This window comes from Terrapene carolina, unplaced genomic scaffold (genome assembly GCF_002925995.2).
Source record: "Terrapene carolina triunguis isolate 2854851 unplaced genomic scaffold, T_m_triunguis-2.0 Scaffold58, whole genome shotgun sequence".
NCBI classification, from domain to species: Eukaryota; Metazoa; Chordata; order Testudines; family Emydidae; genus Terrapene; species Terrapene triunguis.
In genome coordinates, this window is record NW_020664409.1 from 5,615,777 (window position 1) to 5,630,216 (window position 14,440).

General features: G+C 46.5%; 1 protein-coding gene across 1 annotated transcript in view; it reads right to left on the reverse strand.

Moving 5' to 3' along the window:
• Window positions 1-993: 993 nt before the first annotated feature.
• Window positions 994-14,440, reverse strand: part of GMPR (guanosine monophosphate reductase) — a 49,239-nt gene continuing 35,792 nt past the window's right edge. Inside the window, exons 8-9 of the mRNA XM_024200756.3 lie at window positions 8,573-8,732; window positions 994-3,729 (exon numbers count right to left, since the gene is read on the reverse strand). Of these exons, the coding sequence (XP_024056524.1) occupies window positions 3,549-3,729; window positions 8,573-8,732 (341 nt within the window). The 3' untranslated portion in view covers window positions 994-3,548. The remainder of the gene's footprint in view (window positions 3,730-8,572; window positions 8,733-14,440) is intronic.

Sequence of the window (14,440 nt, forward strand, 5' to 3'; positions counted from 1 at the left end):
CACTGTCGACGCCGGTACTCCAGCTCGGCGAGAGGAGTACGCGGCATCGACGGGGGAGCCTGCCTGCTGCGTCTGGACCCGCGGTAAGTTCGAACTAAGGTACTTCGAATTCAGCTACGTTATTAACGTAGCTGAATTTGCGTACCTTAGTTCGAAGTGGGGGGTTAGTGTGGACCAGGCCTAACTGGAGCGGGAGGAGGAGCTGGGTCCTACAGACATTGAGGGCACCTGTCACCTCACCAAACTGGGTCCTGAGTTAGCCTCAGGCCAATCTCTTTGTTCCACTTTCAAACGTGTGCCTGCTGTACGCATACGTATTTGTACCGGGGGCATTGTGAAAGGAGCCATCTGACTGAAGGTGTCCTCTGAAGAAACACCCAGTTGAACCACACAGGGTGGGTCTCCGCCAGTTGAACTGCTCTACAGCTGGCTGCCTTCTGTTGCTTATTTCCCTTCCAGTGGAAACAGCTGCTGGTTACCAAGAAGAGGGTAAGGTGCTAATAAAAATAATTCAGCATCATAATGATGGCTTCTTTTTTCCCCAGCATCACATAGAACCTATAGAACACACCACGCTTCTAAAGCCTATGGGTACGTCTACACTGCAGCTGGGTGGTGAGAGTCCTAGTGCTACCTTAGCTTGAGCTAGTACACTAAATATAGCAGTGTGGGTGTTGCAGCATGGACTAGCAACCTGAGTCCAAGCCCACCCAAAAACCTGAGGCCTTGGCTACACTTGGGACTTCAGAGCGCTGCCGCAGCAGCGCTGTGAAGCACAAGTGTAGTCGCGCCGCCAGCGCTGTGAGAGAGCTCTCACAGCGCTGTATGTACTCCACCTCTCCGAGGGGAATAGCAGCACTGCGAGCGAGTGTGCAGCGCTGCAGGCTCTGATTACACTGGTGCTTTACAGCGCTGTACTCGCTGCGCTCAGGGGGTTTTTTTCACACCCCTGAGCGCAGCAAGTTGCAGCGTTGTACACTGCCAGTGTAGCCAAGGCCTGAGTCTAAGCTTGGGTGGCTACATCCACACTGCTATCTTTAGCTCACGCTGAGCTAGCAAAAAAGTGTCCACCCACGCTGGACATCACACCTTCCAGCTGCAGTGGATATGTACCATGTAGTGCCTCATTATCCACTGGTGGGACCTTTAGTAGTCTTTCACACCTGTGCAAAGTGGGTGTAAAATGCCATCGAGTCCGAATGGCTGCATTTTACATACTATTGTTTGCACAGGTGTAACTGACTCCATAATGGCCAAGGCAGGGGAGAATCAAGGAGTTTTCACTGCAGAAAAGAAGCCGTTCCAATGTGTACATTAAAGATCTATTCTTTTAAATGTGCAGAGGTTTAAAAAAAAACTTTACATTTATAAATGTAGCCCCAAAAACCATATAAAACCAATTAGCATCCCAACCTGGGAGCATCTAGGGGACAGCCACACTTTTGAAGTATGAAGGCACAAGTATGGAAATGCACTGGTGGTATGAGTGTATATTCAGTATAACCTCATTCCTTGAAGAAGTTTTGATTTACCTGTATACAAATACACTTTTCTTATGGGTATGTGGCTGGGGGCAAAAGGGGGGGAGAGGGGAGACAGTCTACTCTTAGTTATACCTATGTAAATTCCAAGTAACTTCATAGATTTCAGTGGAGCTACTCTGGGTTTACATCAGTTTAACTGACAGCAGAATTTGGCCCACAATATTTTTATTTATTTTTTAGTAAAGAAAGCATTCGGCTGCCTTTTTAGAGTTCACTACATATAAATTCCAACTTCAGAAGAAAAGTTAATTTGCAGGGCCTGGGAGCCTGATTCTCATTTACACTTAAGTTTCTTTACACTACTCTGGCTGTGTAAATGGGCCTTAAAATCAGTGTACATGTAACCTATGCCCTCTTTAAGGCCCCCCTGTAAAATACCAGGGCAGTCTCTTCTTGTAAATGAGAATCAGGTCCACAGTGTTTAATGGAGAATACTTAACATTTAATTGTAAACCACCTGCCTTCAGATGAAGGATCATCTAGGCTTTTCCCATTATGCATAATCTGATTAACACCATCAATGACTGATTTGGGAATTAGATTTGTTACTTAACATGTTCCATTGTACCGATTCTCCTTTATCTTTTCTAAACAACAAAGAATGCTAGAATAATTCCATTTGCTTTCCTGCCTGCCCCTCTTCCCACAGGTCACAGTTTTGCGTTCCAAAGGAAGTCTATATCTTTCCATGGAAGGAAAAATAAGACTCTGAAGTTACTTCAGTTTCCAACTGTATTGATATCTCAGTAACACGCTAAAGTAAGTGGCCGGTCATTATTAATTCATTGGTATTCACTCTAATAACATTTATCATAATGAACTACTGTGGTATTCTTGGGGATTCAATGTGTACTTCCAAAGAAATTTCATTGTGATTTATCAATTAATTACTCTACCATTACAGTTTATTAAAGTGTTGCCCAGAGTCTAAAATATTAATTATTGTCTTCACAGCAACTGCTTTAACTCAAGATCAGACAACTGGCTTCTTGCAACGAAGTCTTCAGCTGGTCTACTGCAGGCCATATTTTGCTCTCGGTTACACCTATGACTTCAAAATAGTTGCACCAGGGTAACAGAGAGATGGATTTGACCCCTTTGGCCTGATTCCCCAGGCCTTGCTCAATGTGTAATCATTTCTACACCCGGGTAAAGCAAGTGTGTATTCGTAGTTGCTTTGTGTCAGCTGAAATGACTATGCAAATCACAAAGCTGTGCAGAATCAGGCTGCTGGTGTTGAGTATTGCTGTGTGTCTACAGCTTCAAAACCTATTCAGAGATTATGTTAAAAACAGGACCCCTGAGACTCTGAGGATTGTATCCACCAAAAAACTGGTACCCTGTTAAATGTTCTGGGTGGGGGTGGGAGGAGGAAGCACTCACTACATTATAATGCCAGTGTCTATGGAGAGGTAAGTCCGTTAATATAGTGATTTAAATACAAAAGGCCTTAAAAGGCACATGAAATGCCATTGATACAGCTCCAGCATTTTTAACACCACAGTGAAAATGCAGCAGCAACGTTGGCTCATCCAGCCATCTGAAAGGTCAAAAAGTATGGCTTTGATCTTTGGTTACATAGATCAACATACTGAACATCAACATCCCCTCCCAGCTGGCAGCTCCTATAGCCCGTACTGCTGGAGCAGTGCTAGCAAGAGGTTGTGGGGATGTTTTAAAACTTGGTAACAGCGATCAGGGTCTGGAAGGCTAACTCACTGTGAATGGAGGTTTCTTTATCAGAGAGAAAAACAAATGGTGAAAAAAAATAGATTTAAAACAAATAGACGTGACTTTAAAAGATGAGGCTATTGCATCGTGAACCAAAAGAATCCTACATGGCGCTGTGTTTGATGGCATGTCCTTCTGCTTAACCCCGTCACCAGAGGCAACTGACCCACCTACTTCCACAGCCTGGGGGGTTTGCCCCCATGAAGCTCTAACACAAAACACAGAGGAAGTGGGGAGAAGCGGCAGACGCATTTCACAGGTCCCAGTCCTTGGTTAAGAAAACACCTGGCTGTGCTGCTGGGTGACCCGGATAAATGTCGCCCTCCTGCTCAGCTCTTTGAGCTTGGCAGCTCCCACATAGGTGCAGGTGGATCGCAGGCCCCCGAGGATATCAAAGATGGTGGTTTCCACGTCCCCTCTGTAAGGCACTTCCACGGTTCTGCCCTCCGAAGCCCTGCAGACAGAGAGTTGGAAGTAGCGTGGAATGAATTTTTCAACACTCAGCAGCTTATCGTTTTAAAGAACCTTCTGCTCTTTACTGATTGCTGCCCGTTCCTGTCGGGTGTTCAAAGGCTGTGCAGTGCATTGTACCAAAGTCATACCAAGTACTGTGAAGAGGAAGCGAATGCCTGAGCGCATTATGGGCGTGATCCTTCCGTTTTTACTGAAGCAAAACTTTTGTTTATGTAAATGGCAGTTTTGCCCCAGGCTGTAAGATTGAGCCTTACCCCAGAAGACAGACAGGCCAAGGCAATGTTTAAAAATATTGGGGCTAATCCTCCACTGGTATAAACTGCCATAGCTTCAGTGATGTACCAGGACCCATGCTATGCCAGGGCTGAGCCCCCGCACCTCTAGGCTTGGCAGTTCATAGCCCCGGCACCTCTGGGCTTGCAGCTTCAGTTATGAAAGTAGAAAAATTGCTTGAGCCCCGGCACCTCATTGCCTGAGCCCCAGCACCTCTTTCATTACAAATTAAGCACTGAACAGAGCTACCCCCATTGACTTCAGCTGAGGCTCTGTCCCATGCACGGGAAGTGTGCATGGTGCATTACAGAACAGATAAAGATTAGGCTTCTCTGCCAGGAGAGTTTACAATGTACCAACCCAATTCTGCACTCCTCATTTGCACTGCAGGGGGCTTACTCCGATGAAAGCAGAATTAGAGCTATTCCAACCGGGCAGACTGCAGAAATACTTTATATAGTGTAAATGACTGGCACATAGGCAAACGTCCTGCACTGTCTTTCAAAGCAGATTTTCTTTATTCCTCAGGAGGCAAAAAGAAAGAAGTTGAAGTCTGTGGGCTTAGGTCAGGGAAGAATTTGGTCTTGTGATTTTCACACCCATCCTTCCTGCCTCACTATCCCACCCTTTGCAGTCCCTGCTGTAATGGAATGTCCCCAGATGTCATCTGCTCTTTGTGTTCCTTTGAATAAGATGATTGGGCGACACGAGGCAAACATCTTCTTTGGGGCAAGGCAGAGGGGCTTAAAATGTGCATTATCCTGTGATTGCTGGGAATAGGATCTTGTGCTTTAAAGTGGTTGGAAAGCTTCATTTGTGTCCAAAATCCTAAAGCCACTTCATAGTTAACGTGTTCAGAAAATGATCAAGCAGCAGTTGGTTATATAGCATGTTAGGAGAGTGCAACAATGTGTATTTTGGACAATATTTTACTATCTGTTAGGGTTTAGGGTTGGGTGTTTTTTTACAACAGGGTAGGTCAAAGATCATGATTTCAAATACGCTCAGGTTGTAACACCTCCAGAGAGCTACCACTACCAGGAGGAAAGTTTGCATATACTTGATCAAACTAGATTCTCCAAGGACCGACTGAGAAAGAAAAGCTATTTAACCAAAAATCCTTGCGTTTAACCTGACTCAGGGCCTTCTTTCTGCTCCAGCAAATGGCAGGACCTCTGGTCCAAGGAAGAAATAGCCCCATCAGGAGTGAGTGAGATGCCGGTCTCCATCCTAGAGAGGTGATGGCTGAGGAACCATGAGCCTAGAAGTGGTGCCCTTGGTGTACCACTGGGGGAAATACAGGTGCAGTTGCCCTGAACTGTAACAGGGTTCTCAAGGCAAAATTTTCAATTTTGAGAGCATAAATCCAGTGGCCTGATTTTCACAGTGGATGAGGGCTCCCAGATCCGCAGCAGCTTGAATGGAAGTTGCGGGACTCAGCACTTCTGAAAATCAAATCACTTCTGTTGGTGCCTCAACACAGACTGATAGCTGGGATTGTCAAAGGAGTGCAAGGCACTCAACGCCCACTGAATTTCAATAGGTTTGGGGTAGCAGTTCCCTCTGGCGGCTTTGAAAACCCTAAGCAAGCCCTTGCCTTTCGGCACCCAACATTATAAATGCTGAGGTTAGGCTGGACACTTTTTAGAGATGGCACTTTGGGCCAGATTTGGCTTTGGGTTAGAATTTGTGGTACCTCAGTGGCGTTAGTTTAGCTTTACACCTATGGAATTGAAGGCAAAATCTAACAGCCAGTGCCAATGCAGCAGAGTATTAGGCTGCTTGGCTGGATTCCAAGGTTTGCTGCTAGCAGGAATCCCCCCGTACACAATTATGTAACCTACTGCTTACAACACAGGAGTAGCAGCCTCTTATTGGCTATTGAAACTTTCAGAGGCTGAGCCCTCTCCCTCGTCCTCAGTTGCCTGGGAGAGTCGGAGAAGCTTGTGTAACACATTCCCTGAGGACTCTAAGCCTTCATAAATTAGGGAGTGGAAAAGAGGGGAGTGTGCATCTAACAGGATGGCAGCTTGTGCAGAATTTCTGGCAGGGGCTGAAAGCAACTAACCTTTATGTTTAAGTAGCTAAATTTCCTTCTGCACTCTTTATCCCTATGGGACACTGGACTTCAATGGTGTTATCAATTTACCCCACTGTCAGAACCTTAGCGATGAATCTTGCCCCCAGTTACACACACACACACACACACACACACACACACACACACACACTCTCTTTCTCTCTCTCTCTGTTGTAAGCAGGGGGTGGAATTTGGCCTTTCAGTTGCCACCCCAGCACCAGCATGTTGGCTTGCATTACAACAAGGATTTTCAAACTTTACCCACAACCTTCACCAACATCAGTGGTGGCCTGTCACTAACTGAATTGAGCCTCCACAGATTTGCTTGGGCTTGTTTGGGTGGTCTGTTCCATTGTGAAATGGTCATTAATGACACACTGTGCTGAACAATGTAATGGTTTAGACCTGCCCTGCTGTATACACGCTCCAGTCACCGACATAAAAAAGAGGGCAAAAGTAGAGTTTGTAATTGCAGTTCAGATGAAAGGCTGCCAGGGCCTGTGTGTAACTGGCAGCTGCCATTTTTAAATTATAAGATAATTGCTAGTGCCATCCACTCGGACTGTTAGTTCCAGATGCTTTGATGCCAAGCGGTGGCATAGGGAAAAAAATTAACAGCCTCTTGGGACTGGCATGAGACGTGATCGAGTGAATTACAACTCATGCAGGCATGCAGACTGCCTTGTGCAACATTTCAGCTTGTCCTAAACAGGGCCATTCTCTTGTGCAGCATTTTAGCTGCAAAGAAAGACTCCCCACTGCTATTTGGCAGTGTAAGGGCACCCTAGACCTTGGGTCAGGGGGGACAAGTAGGGACTGCCTGGTTCCTCCCACCCAACAGGTTGGGGAGGTGGAGTGGCTGATCGCAAGTAGGGGAGACTATATTACACTCAGCAACGTCCAAAACTCCATCCCTGCCCAGGAGCAGAACCACAATTCTTCTCCAGGGCTCCTTCTGGGGAAGCACAGCTGTGTGCTGCCCCATATCCAAGGCACTGAGCAAAGGCTTAATCTAGCCTGTGGTTTCTCAACTGGGAGGTTGCAGCCACCCTGCCCTTCCCATACTGCTAAATGGGGGGGGGGGGGGGGAAGAGCCTGCCTTGATCCAAATATTACCCGCTGGCTATGCCACTTGTGTATTTTTATTTTTGCAGGATTAACCCTTTAGTGGGGACTAAATCGCACTGCATGCTTTCTCTTAGCTCTCTTCCCCCCACCCTCCCCTCTCTATTCCTTTGTCCTAAAGATGTCTTTTTACTTCTCCCCAAAAGGTTTCCTTAGGAAGTGGAGTAGATGCAGCTGTGTTCAGTATTTGGCCCAGATTACTGGACCAGTCAGTGGGGCAGCTCTGTCTCCTCGATGGGTCTGATTTCAGCCAGATCAGAAGGCAGAAGTGCCATGACCGTGTCTGTGTTCAGCTCTTCCCCGATGGCTGCACTTTGCCTGCCACTAACTTTTTTGGTGCTAAATTTAGGCTTGGACCAAAGTTTGGGAGGCGTTTGCATCCTGGGTTGTGGCTTGGCCTGCTGCAAAATTAAGGGCTGTGCCAGAGTGGGGATATGTCTGTGAACTCCATTTTGTTTGGTCACCCCATTTTGTTCATTATAACCTTCCTTCTGGAGTGTGACCTTCGTGGTGTATTGTGAATTCCTTTGTGGATTAGAGTATCCATTTTATGGTAGGGGCTGGCTGGACCCCTCCTGGAAAGACTATGTATGCGGAGGTATGACAGCACCATCAACACTGAATGATTATCCCCTACTGGAATAATGGGTTTTCTACTGGTATGGCCACTGACTATGAATAACTCTCTACACAGAAGCCAACTGGGGGAAGAAGGGGCCTGGAACCCACAACTCCCCCAGTTAAGTGCACAAGAACAAAAGGGGGACTAAGATAAAAGATGGGTGATTCTCTAAGGATGCTCATCAAACCCAGGATTCACAGCAGGGCTGATATCAGGGTGAGAATGTTGTTGTTGTTTTCCATAGATCTGTAACGCTCTAGTGCTTTCAAGAGTAAAGTGTCTGTGATTAAAAAATTCCTTTGTTAAGAGTGCCTTCCTTACCTTCCTGTCACATTGTCCCTGAAGACACCAGAGCTCCCACAGCCAGGTGCATTCTGGGGGGACTTGAGTAAGCAATGTGGGGCTCAGGCACTGGTTCCAGGAGGGGCTCAGACAGCTGGACTGCCAGGTTCCACTGCCCAAGAAGGGTGTCAAACAGGTAGTCTGTACCTCTGTTTGTGTGCCTGAGACACCCAGCGTTAGGAACAGTGCCCAGTCACTACCCGGACCCAGGGATCTTGGAAGCATATGGCCCCAGGAGTTGGGTCTGTTTACAACAGCCTGGTGCTCATCCAGAAGAGGGAACAAGCCCAGGTTGTAACAGGAGCCAGTTGCAAAATTCAGATCCAGAAGTAGGTTTGGTGGTGGTTCCAGCCCATAGCGAAATCTGAGTATAACTTGTACCTGTATTCAGCAACTCCTCCTACATGCTTCTTCATGGCCGTATCAGAGCTCATCCCATAGAACAGTTTCACCTTCTTGCCATTTTTTTCTAGAACCTCTCCAGCACATTGATCGTGGCCTGCAAACATTCCTCCAAGCATAACAAAATCAGCACCAGCTCCTGTGATCAGCAGAGAATGTGAGATGGGTGAGGGGGGGGAGAAGAGAGAGAGAGCAGGATAAAAGACAATGCAAAAGCAGCCATGCAGCCAAAAATGATAGCCAGCCCTGAATGCTTCAGAGCAGGGAAACCACCTTAACTGTAACAGATACAACTGAGTTAAAAGACATTCTTTACCAGCGGGACCTATACATGCCAGTGTTGTATTCCCTTGATATTTCAAACAAGGAGCATGCTGAAATACTGTGATACTGTACACCACAGAAAGTGCTCTTTTTCACTTCCGTGTTCTCACTTTCAAATTCAGTTTAGTGCTTTTAACTCGCACTACAATCCAAACACGTGGACAAGATGTCAGTCAGCTGCACGGCTCCCTAAATCCTCTCCAATCAGGTCATACACGTGAGTGGAAATACACATTTGGGAGGACACAGAAGAGGAACGTTCACCTTTATTTACTTTGTAGGCGGATTTCTGAAGTGAAAGATGTGATGGCTCTGAAATTTTTCCGCCCCGCCCTCCCCCAGCCATGTAGTCATTCAGTGCAGTGCGGGGTAAACCGCAATGGGTGTGGGGTGAGTTTGTGTTTGGTTCAGGTTACTGACATTGTAAACTCTTTGGGGCACGGACATTTTCTTTGTCCTGTGTTTGTAAAGCACCTAGCACACTGGGGTTCTAGTCCATCACTGGGCCTCCTCAGCGCTAGGGTTATACAAAATATAATAATAAACACCCTATTATCTGGAGGCTTATCCAACTCCTACGTCTCCCTTGGGTTTGCAGATCATGAGGCCTGTTCCACTGTACTCAACAGGAGTAGGATGAGGCTTTGGGAATCTCAATAGGTTCTCTCAAGAGATTGGCCAGTTTTCCCATCTGTGCTGAAGTTATACCATGAACAGCCTCCCCTAGGGCTTCCAGTCTTGGTTGGAACCAGGATGTGCAGAATTCCAAGAAAATGAAAACTCATTTTTAAAACTGAAGCAAATGTTTTTGAACCAGGTAAACAGGTTCAGATCTCGCTGTTTTCAGAACCTGTTGTGATCCATCCCTGAAACAAAACACTCTGTGGTCCAAGCTGACTGTTTTGTCTGTCTGTGTGGAACAGAGTTACCGGTATAGACAGCACTGTCCTCCGCTTCCCAGCTCCTTTACATTGCCCACAAATAACTGGCATTGATGCAGAACCTGATCTCACAGAGATAAGCCAGAACGAAAATGCCACATCTAAACAATTCCAAACTTTGGGAGAGTTTAAATCCAGATACAACCTTTATGACTGGCTCCCATCTCTGTTGAGCTAAACCAAAATATTGCCCTCCCCCAAAAGAAAAAACTTGGGAAAATTTGGATCCTTATCTGATCTTCACCGCTCCTCTATCTGTATCACAGGATGAACCAAAACCGTAGAGACAGACTTGAATTTGGGAATATTTTGATCTGGAACCACATCCAAATTATGGAGTCTGGGTTCATTTCGAATAGCCCTCGCAAAGTTTAGTCCAGCTACAGGGCAGCTCTATGAACAGTAACACAGAACCCAGCTGCCTTGGTATATAACCCTTGCTCCATCTGCCCCATTGTTTATTCAATGAGAACAGTTTGTTCATGTTAAAAGGTATTTTAAAAAATTACATTTGTGCCAAATCTCTGTAGCATATGTAATATTTATAGTCAGGCACCCATTCAGGGTCTCCTGTCACTTCGGCTTGCTGACAGGCTGTCCCTGAGTTTTGTTGTTTCAGATGTCTGTGAGATTTAGAGGCCCAGTTAGAAACTAATCTGATACTTTTCCTAACCTACCAAAACCAGGATTAGTGCCCATCTTCATCTCAGTCATTCTAGATCACTTGTGTGGAGCTTCTCTTTACCCGGCATAACCGTACACCGTCTTTGCAGCAATGGCACTGTGAGAATTCTACTTTTTATTGCCACAGTTGGACTAAAATTACGTGGAGGCCTGGATTCAGTCCATCCAAATGGACCCCAAAACAAAGTAAAGACAGCCTTGCCAAAGTGCTTTTGGTGCTCCTGGGTCTCTGCCCTGCCAATGCTGCCACCTAGTCCCCAGTCCTCACCCTCTCTCTGGTGATGGCTTCCCCACCCCATCAATCCACCCCATCAAACTTTCTGGGGCCATGGACCTCTCACAACAAAACCAAATTTCAAAACTGCAGCATTTCTAGGGCCCTCCCAAATTCATGGCCGTGACAAACATGTCACAGGCCATGAAATCAGACTTCTCCTGTGAAATCTAGCTATTGGAGGGGAGGTGGAAGGGCAGGGCTGGGGGTGCCCCAGCTGGGGGGCTCCTACCATACTTCAGCTGCTAGTCCTGCCTAGGCCAGGGAGGGACAGGACTTCCTCTTCCTCTGCACAGCCACTTTTGGGGGGAGATCAGACTCACCTCCATGAACCTCCCCCAGCTGCAGGAAGCTCTGCGGCTGCTGCCTTCAGAGCCCAGCTCCACCTCCGTCAGGGCTGGCCTTACCATGAGGTGAACTGAGGCGGCCGCCTCAGGTGCCAGACTGTGGGGGGGCACCCCTAGAACCCAGAGTGTAGAAAATTGTGTCTGCTGCTGGTGCATATGTATTCTCTCTGCTCTAGATGCACAGAGATGGTGGAGTGCTGTGCTGGAGGAAGGAGGGGACAAGAGACATAACAGGCAGGCAGGAGAAAAGGTGAGAGGGAATAACAGAAAGCAGCAGGAGCTGCAGGGAGAGAGAGGAGGAGGAGCCTCTTATGTACATCTCTAGCACCCCCAGGAGCCTGGACTGATTAACACCAGCTTCTCAGGGAGCTTCCTGTTTCCTGCTTCTTCCTGAACCCACTTGAGAACAGGCAGTCAACTGAAGTAGTAGGAGCCAGTTAGGCCCTTAAGGCTTGGTCTACACTAAACCCCCAAATCGAACTAAGGTACGCAACTTCAGCTATGTGAATAACGTAGCTGAAGTTCGAAGTACCTTAGTTCGAACTTACCTTGGTCCACACGCGGCAGGCAGGCTCCCCCGTCGACTCCGCAGTACTCCTCTCGTCTAGCTGGAGTACCGCAGTCGACAGCGAGCACTTCCTGGTTCGACTTATTGCGTCCAGACAAGACGCGATAAGTCGAACCCAGAACTTCGATTGCCAGCCGCCGAACTAGCGGCTGGGTGTAGACATACCCTAAGACGCTCATATCTTCTCTCACTCAGGCCCTGCTACCAGCCTGCTTATTTGTCCCCTTCAATTGAGTGTGGAGAGCCACTATAGCTGGCACAGAACAGCAGTCATGAGTGAAAGAAGAAAACGCCCATCTGGGGCAGCATTCAGAAAAAGAAAGAAAGCAAATGAAGCTTTTCTATCTAAGCTGGAAGGAGCTCTCCTGAGATACATAGACACAAATGTTCACGGTGAGCCTTCCGGCCCCAGTGAGGATGTGAGTGGTGAGGAGATGCCTGATCTTCCAGTTAGTGCAGGTGACCTGGCAGCTACTGCAGCATCCATATCTCCATCTCAAATGGATGTAACCATGCACATTCCTAAAGAAAAGTGTAGATCAGAGAAGAGTGTGGTGGAAGTGCAAAAAAAAGCTGCTGCTAAGTTTAGTTCCTTAAGTCTAGATAATCCAGGTCTGTGGACCCACTTGAGCAGTAGCCTGAGGGACTTCCTTGTACTGCATGGGCCACAGCAAGTGAAAAACTTCCCCAAAGACAATGAAAATAGAAGTTTCCATCCAACACATTACTGGCGTGAAATCCTCATTGGTGACAAAGTGGAGAGGCCATGGCTTATGTACTCAAAAACCCAGAATGCTGCATACTGTTTTTCTTGCAAACTCTTCCAGTCTAATGTTCCAGCCACATTGGGTTCTACGGGAACAAAGGACTGGAAAAATCTGGCTAGAAATCTGGCATGTCATGAGAAGGCAGCAAATCACCAGAGAGCATTCCATAGGTGGAAACAGCTTGAGATGAGACTAAGGTTAAAGGCCACCATAGATGATCAGCATCAAGAGAAGATTGCATCAGTCTCTCTTTATTGGCAAAATGTTCTGAAAAGGCTCATTGCCATTGTGAGATTGCTTGCTACCCAAAACCTAGCACTGCGTGGCACTTCAGATCAGCTGTATGTGCCAAACAATGGAAACTTCCTTAAAATTGGGGAACTGATGGCTGAGTTTGATGCTGTACTCCAGGAGCATCTAAGAAGAGTCACCACCCAAGAAATGTACACAAACCACTACCTTGGGAAAACAATTCCAAATGAGATCATACAGTTACTGGCAACAAAAGTCAAACAGAAGATTGTGGCAGATCTAAAGTCAGCAAGATATTACTCTGTTATTCTGGACTGCACACCTGACATCAGCCATACGGAACAAATGACTTTAATGGTGTGTTTTGTAACAACAACAGAACCTAGTGAAAATGTCCCTGCAATGGGGACTGTCAGAGAGCATTTTCTAGAATTTATTGACATTGATGATACTACAGGAGCTGGTATGACAAATGTGCTTCTTAAAAAGCTGGAAGATATGGGAATTGCGATAGCTCACATGAGAGGTCAGGGCTACGATAATGGTGTCAACATGAGAGGAAAGAACAGAGAAGTGCAGACACGGATCCGAGAGTTAAACCCTCGAGCTTTTTTTGTCCCATGCAGTTCTCATTCATTGAACTTGGTGGTCAGTGATGCAGCATCAGCTTCTAGTGAGGCTGCTGAATTTTTTAATGTAATTCAAAGCATCTATGTAGTTTTCTCTGCATCCACTCATTGAAGGCAAATTTTGAAGCAACATCTGGGAACATCCTCTCTGACACTGAAACCACTGAGTGCCACACGATGGGAAAGTCGAGTGGAGGCGATAAAGCCTATCAAACACCAAATTGGGAAGAGAGATGATGCCATAGTTGCCATTATGGAGGATAATGCTATGACAGGAACTGTTCGTGGGAGAACAGTGGCAGAGGGAAATGGAATCACCAGAAACATACATAACTTCACATTTCTGCGTGGCTTAGTGTTGTGGCATGACATACTGTTTGAAATAAATGTTGTAAGCAAGAGACTCCAAGGTGTTGACCTTGATATATCTGGAGCAATGGAACAACTGGACAAAGCAAAGTCATACCTACAGTCTTACCAGTCAGATGAGGGATTTCAAAACGTTCTGAAGAGTGCACAGAAGTTGGCAGAGGGAGTTGACACTGAAGCTATTTTCCCACCCATTCTAGAATACAAGAGTCATTGAAGAAGACGACATTTTGATTACGAGGCATGGGATAATCCCATAAGAGACTCCAAACAACAATTCAAAGTTGAATTCTTTAACCAGGTGCTAGATTGTGCAATACAGTCAGTTGAAGAACGTTTCATGCAGCTCAAGGAACACAGCAGTTTATTGGGGATGTTGTATGATATTCCAAAACTCCTCACTATACCTGAGGAAGGCCTACACCAGCAATGCAGGGCACTAGAGACAGTGTTGAGACACGATGACATGCACGATATTGATGCGAGTGATTTAGATGATGAACTGAAAGCCCTTTCAAGATACATTTCAGCAGGATCAACTCCAAAGGCTGTTCTGGAATATATGTGCACAAATAAGATGACCACCCTCTTTCCAAATACTTTTGTTGCTCTCAGTACCTGATTTACCATGGTGCCACTGCTACCATTCCCACGGTCCAAAGGGGCCCTGGCCCGGCCCGCTCTTTCCTCCC